The sequence below is a fragment of the Sphaeramia orbicularis genome, chromosome 5, assembly GCF_902148855.1.
Source record: "Sphaeramia orbicularis chromosome 5, fSphaOr1.1, whole genome shotgun sequence".
NCBI lineage: Eukaryota > Metazoa > Chordata > Actinopteri > Kurtiformes > Apogonidae > Sphaeramia > Sphaeramia orbicularis.
Genome location: NC_043961.1, coordinates 52,394,765 through 52,400,764, shown reverse-complemented (window position 1 = coordinate 52,400,764; position 6,000 = coordinate 52,394,765). Strand labels below are relative to the sequence as shown.

The window sequence follows — 6,000 nt, the reverse complement described above, 5'->3', positions numbered from 1 at the left end:
GAAATTAAAACCAGTTTTCCCTTCATTACTGACCAACAATATTGCTTTGTACTTCCTACCAAATCAGCCTCATTAGTGTGAGTGAATTTTCAGTTATATGTTATATAATGCATTGGCTGTCTCTTATGTTGACATGTTGTGACAACATGTAACATAATTTCTGTCCTGTCTCTGCAGGTTAAAGCAGAACTGAAGATGGAGAATCAGAGACTGAAGGATGAAAATGGAGCTTTAATCAGAGTCATCACCAAACTGTCAAAATGAGACTAGAAGCACAAATAATAAAGCTTTTTATAATATAAGTAAAATATAAGATATTGTTGTTGATGCTGTGATGAATACTATGATGATGACTTCTGCTCCTGCAGAGGAATGTATACATTTTATATGTGAAAACATATAGGAGCTTATTGTCCTATGAGTAAAGTCATGATGCATTCAGAGTCAGTAAATGACTTAAATCCTATCTAATTGTAACTAGCTTGTTTTTTTAATAACTAAGTTTACGTTGATAATTTGTGTGTAACTTTTTATTGCAGTATACATCTATAAACACTGTGTATAATTGGAAGGACTACTTATAGTCTTAGAAGTATTGCCATGGAAACTGCAAATTTTGTCCATTGGATTATGCAGACCCTGAAAACCTCTTCTGAGCTACCAGGGACAGGTGGTGATGGATGGGCTACATTTCCCACAAACCGGGAAATGTCTTCTTTGATGAAAAAGCTTAACCTTGACATATCTGGCCACAAATGATATGCTTTTCCTCTCAAGCTGCAACACAAAAACAACCATCACATTCATGGAGTTTTAAAAGCCTCCATTTGTATCGTTACTGTCTGTACAAAGACAAAGGTTGCTTTGCATCTAAAATGCAAAAATCAGCCAATTGTCAGGTAATGCTGAGAGGAGGGATGATGAAATTAGTTTCTCACTGCAGTCAACACTGAAGTAAATTAAGAAAAAAAAGAAATTTCCAAACAATGGGAAAAATATAATTTCAATTAAATTAGATATACATTAGCAACTTCAATTCAATACACTTTGGCCTTACTGGTCATGATATATTTGACCTATCGTCTGTTTACATTCAGAAGGTTTAATAAGTTGTAGTCCTACATTTGTATTGTCATTAAAGAAAATTCTTGCGGGACAGGCATCATTTTAAGTCAGCTCTCTGAGAGGAATAAGATTCATGCTAAGGTTCAGTGTCTTTCCCAAGGACACTTAGACATGTGGACAGAAGCCAGGTGTTGGACAGTCAACATCCTAACCTGCTCTACCTCCTGGGCCAGTTATTATTTTGTGTGTTTGTTTTAATAAATTAAAATATCTTACGTGTATGTGCATATTTATAAATATATGAAACTGCACAGATTTTCCATAAATCTGTTCTGTCATATTATTCTTTCTGCATCACACATATGAGCATACCATGCTGCACTGTAGTGTTCCTTGTTCCACATATGATGCCATCAAGTGGCCAGTAGTGAAAACACAGTCCACTTTACATTCACACACCACACTGGGCAAAGCTACTTAAAATGCCTTTATTTCCTATGATTACATTTTGACAACATACAGATATGTCCTGACAACGTCCCATATTTTGGTTTCCTTGAGTAATTTACTTCTACACAGAGTGACATATGAGTACAAGTTTTTTGGTATTTTTTTCCCCTTTTGTTTGCTGAAAAACATGAATCTTGTAAGGAAATAAGTCATGCAGTTCACAAAAAGGCACAACTATTGACACACCTCTACAACAAGACAAAAACAAGAGTCAAGAAAGAAGTTCAAGCATTCCCCTTGTCTATGTTGCTCGGTAAGTTATTTCTTAGTGAACTCTAGCCTATTGGACCAGATCTTTGGACGTCTTTAATCGATGCTACATTTACATAAGAAGATTGTGACATAAGAGGAGCCTTTTTTGAAGCAGCAGGGTTGGCAGTATTGCATTGCGAATGTTATTCTGCACTGTTTGGGTCTGTTCTGTGCTTGGAACAGCTTCTGAGACCCCGGAAGACAGGGATTTTGTTGTCTGCATTGCAGGAAAAGGGTTTCTTTAACAGGACACTGATAAACAAACACAACCTCGAGCCCTCGAATGCTGTTTATTCACAAAATTACAGGCAGAATGTGATGCGTGAGTGGTTCTGTCAGCAGGTAAGGTTGACCTGCGTGTACAGTTTAAAAAAAAAAGGAATTAACGTGGTGCTTCCTCACAGAAATATAATGGCTCTACATTTTATACTTGAAAACAAATCACTTAGGAATTGAAAAAGTAAATATGGTATGTTTCTCAGTCCTGCTCATTAGCTACAGTATAGAAACATTAGCACTGTCAATGTTCATGAAACATAAATTTCAGGGTAATAACATCCATTCTTTAGAACATGCACAAATGACAACACCCAGCTCATCCCACTGCAAACCATTAGTTAAACATTAACATATATAAGTGACATTTGTAATGAGAAGATTATTGATTGCCTAATTCGTAGTGTTGCTACTTACAAAGACCACATCAATAATATGCAGTAGTAATATTCCAAAAACTAATCCAGTGGAGGAACTATTTGTTGTTATATTAAATTATAACTGGATTATTTCATATGCAGATACCAGCTTCATAAACTACTCGTTATAAAGTAGGTTTGAGCATGATTGTTTTAACAGCAATAAGATGAGGAGGCATAATTAAATTAAATCCATAAGAAAAAGGGCTACAAGTGGTCCATTATATCTACATTTATAACACCCATCTGGCAGGAATTAAATGAAGGAAACACTTACGGTACACCGAAATACAAAAATCAAGGAGCCGACAAATATCCTCCTTTTATGAAATATGTACAAGTGCAAGCACAAATGAACAGTAAATTACATGACTCATAGCTCGAGTATACTGCAACACTGAACAAAGTACAGAGGACACACACACAAAGGATGACAGAGGATCTGACAGTCATGCATTAATGCGGTAAAGTAAGTGGATTTTCACATATGATACAAAGCAAACCCTGCTTTAATTGGAGTCATTAAAGGCTGTGGATATTCCAAACACACATTTAGTCCCATTCAACAAAAATTCATACACTTTGCAGTCAGAGCATACTTTTTTTACTCCATTTTATTATCAAAAATGACACAGAACACAAACACACATACACAATATAATTATGGTTCCTCTTTTTAAAACATGCCACTATTTACATCATCCTGTAAATACATGCTGTAGCCTATTAACAAATTTGCGCAATGCATAATGTTAACAATAGGAAGAAGTTCAGTGAACGGACCAATTAGTGTTGTGCTGCTCACCCATCTAAATGTTTTTAATAAATATGGGCTGTCTGCGCACGGCAGTAACACAGTAGGCTATGTCTGTGATGTAACACCGCCATGTTGCAGCACTTTGGCTCCATGTTTGCAAAGCTTGTGGCCTATGAGTGAGCGAGGGATCCAAACAACATGAAACACTGCGAGGCATGATACATGCTCCATTCTGCAGCTCTATTTGGTTCAAGCAAATGTTCCCAGATATGTACAATATATAGAATTATGTTGGATGTAGCATTTGCCCTGTTAAGATTTTACAAACCTGCATTTTGACGTTCTCTTAAAAAGTGTGTACATCTTACATGTCAATTCAATTCACAATTCAATTCTCTATAAAAACATCTTGTCTTTGACAGAAATTCCCAATGTATAGATTACTATAATTTTGCTTGCATGTACTATTTGGAAAAAATTTTTTGCAAAATAAGGACACGTAATCGTTTAATGGATATCAAAAGAAAATTGAGGTAAATGGTATATATTTTTAAGAAGCAACAGCAGAATTAAAAAAGCATAGTTGTAACTGTTTTCAACATCATTGGTTAGCCTTCTGTCATCCTTACTTAATCCACAGGTTGAGTAAGGATGTTACAGCCAAGTGGTCAACACAGCCCGAGACAGATTTCAGATAGCACATTCACAGTGTCCCTCACTACTATTGAATGATATTCACCCTGCAAAGAGTTCCCTCTCCAGAACAAAACAGTGAAACCTGCTACTGTATTTATCAAAGTGTCATATCAGTAAAGGCACCCTGTCATACATTAGATCTGTCTAAAGACACAGAAGTGTGTGTTGAACCTAAATGCATAGACATGCCGTTATGGCAACACAAAACAAGCAACAAACATCAAACGACTATGTCATCCCTGACAAATGCAGTTCTGCTGAACTCTATGCATCCCCCTTCTCGCATGTGACCTGATAAAATGCAGACGTCTCTTTAAAATACTGTGGATCATGGATTGCTGTATTCAGTGACTTTGACCTCATTCCTTCTTAATTAAATCTTTTTGCTTTAATAGACTTAAACTGACTCTATGCAGGAAATAACCCGACACTATAGAACTCTCTATTGCAAGTAATAGCACACTTATTAGCAAGATACAATACTGGGCATGGTGTATGCAGAGCAGTGGGGGGGTAAGTAAAGCATGCTCTATAAACTAAACTAAAGCGCTTTTTTTTTTCCAGCGTTGTCTTCGCTGAGACTTTCATTCAGTGTCAGCACCCTAAAAATCAGCTGTTACATTTCTTCAGATGAAAGAAAGACTCGAAGTCTATCATTCATGAGACAGTCACCCAAAGAACTCACTGCCACTCTTCTCAGCATACACTAATGTGTGATGTGTGACGCTTAGAAAGACCTCTTCGACTTAACCATGGATGAGCAGATATTCTAAGATGTCTCTTTTTTGCTGAGCAGGTTTCATGACAAATAGTCATGTGTTAAGTCATGGGTTTCATGCAAAGTAGGGGTGGGGGTTGGATTTCTGAGTTAGTGCATTAGCTGGCTGGTGAAGCACATTACTTCTTTGCATTCAAGGCCGCCAGCTGACCATCGATATCCTCCTCTGGTTGTAATGCATGCCACTGAGCGATGGGGCGGCGTGGGTTAGCCAGCATGTCGGACCAGTGCTTCAGACCTAAGCCAGTCGCCTTGCTGCCCACAAAGATCTTTCCAATGGCGTCGTTCTTACCGATCTTGTCATAATCAAACACTGTGACTGCCACCAAGATTTTCTGACAGACAAAGAAAGGAGAATTTGTATATATTATGTTATGTTGCATCAAAACCTCACTGCATTAACACAGATAAATTACATAAGGATTTTTGATTTAGAAAAAACACTCCTTAAAGGTTCAACGTGTAAGATTTGGGAGATTTATGAGGATCTAATTGCAGATAGAAAAAAATATATGGAATTTGAAATTATGTTTTCATTAGTATAGAATCCACTTAAAAAAGAATTGTTAATCTTTCCATAGGGAACAGGTCCCGTCCATGGAGTCTACTGCTTGTTTCTACAGGAGTATAGTTCTACATTATTATGTCATGTCTACACCCCTAAACTTAGAATCACACACAAACCTTTTTAAGTTTTTAGTTAGCCACCATAGGGGACCGTGAGAAGGGTATTCAGTTGGTTGCAATCTGCAACTTCACCACTAGATGTCACTACATGTTTACACACTGATCCTGTATTTACATTCAAGTGTGACTTGCTCCATACCTGCATCTGTTCCAAGGGGATTTCAAAGCTGAAGGATTCATTGTAGTATGGATTTAAAGTGTTCTTCTTCACAGTAGTCTTCTTTTTCTTCAGACGCTTACCACCCTGCAGCAGCTGGATTTTCACATAGGGATCTGTGAACAGCATCAACATAATCAACAACAGCATTTATTATCACGCAATAAGGCATTAGTCAGTTCTTCATATGGGGGCCTGAAGATTTAAATGTTCCAAACAAACAGTAATCTAAAGATAAACGGTAATCAGCTTGTAATTTTAATTAGTGATGTCCCGATCTGGATTTTTTTGCTTCTGATCAGATCCGATTTTTTTTAAGTTAGTTTTGCCGATACCGATCTGATAACGATCCCATACTGACTTTTTACAATGAAATTTTGATTTAAATTTGAAGTCATTATTT

The 6,000-nt window shown here is 36.9% G+C and overlaps 2 protein-coding genes across 5 annotated transcripts in view; one reads left to right on the top strand and one right to left on the bottom strand.

Moving 5' to 3' along the window:
- LOC115419749 (protein phosphatase 1 regulatory subunit 12B-like) overlaps positions 1-960 on the top strand; it is a 12,263-nt gene extending 11,303 nt beyond the window's left edge. For both annotated transcript variants that reach the window (XM_030134722.1, XM_030134721.1), the window contains one exon: positions 178-960. In XM_030134722.1, coding sequence (XP_029990582.1) covers positions 178-264 — 87 coding nt within the window. In that variant the 3' untranslated portion in view covers positions 265-960. The remainder of the gene's footprint in view (positions 1-177) is intronic.
- A 579-nt stretch (positions 961-1,539) lies between these two features.
- syt2b (synaptotagmin IIb) overlaps positions 1,540-6,000 on the bottom strand; it is a 41,643-nt gene continuing 37,182 nt past the window's right edge. For all 3 annotated transcript variants that reach the window (XM_030134720.1, XM_030134718.1, XM_030134719.1), the window contains 2 exons: positions 5,580-5,713; positions 1,540-5,088 (listed from right to left, as the gene is read on the bottom strand). In XM_030134720.1, the coding sequence (XP_029990580.1) occupies positions 4,873-5,088; positions 5,580-5,713 (350 nt within the window). In that variant the 3' untranslated portion in view covers positions 1,540-4,872. The remainder of the gene's footprint in view (positions 5,089-5,579; positions 5,714-6,000) is intronic.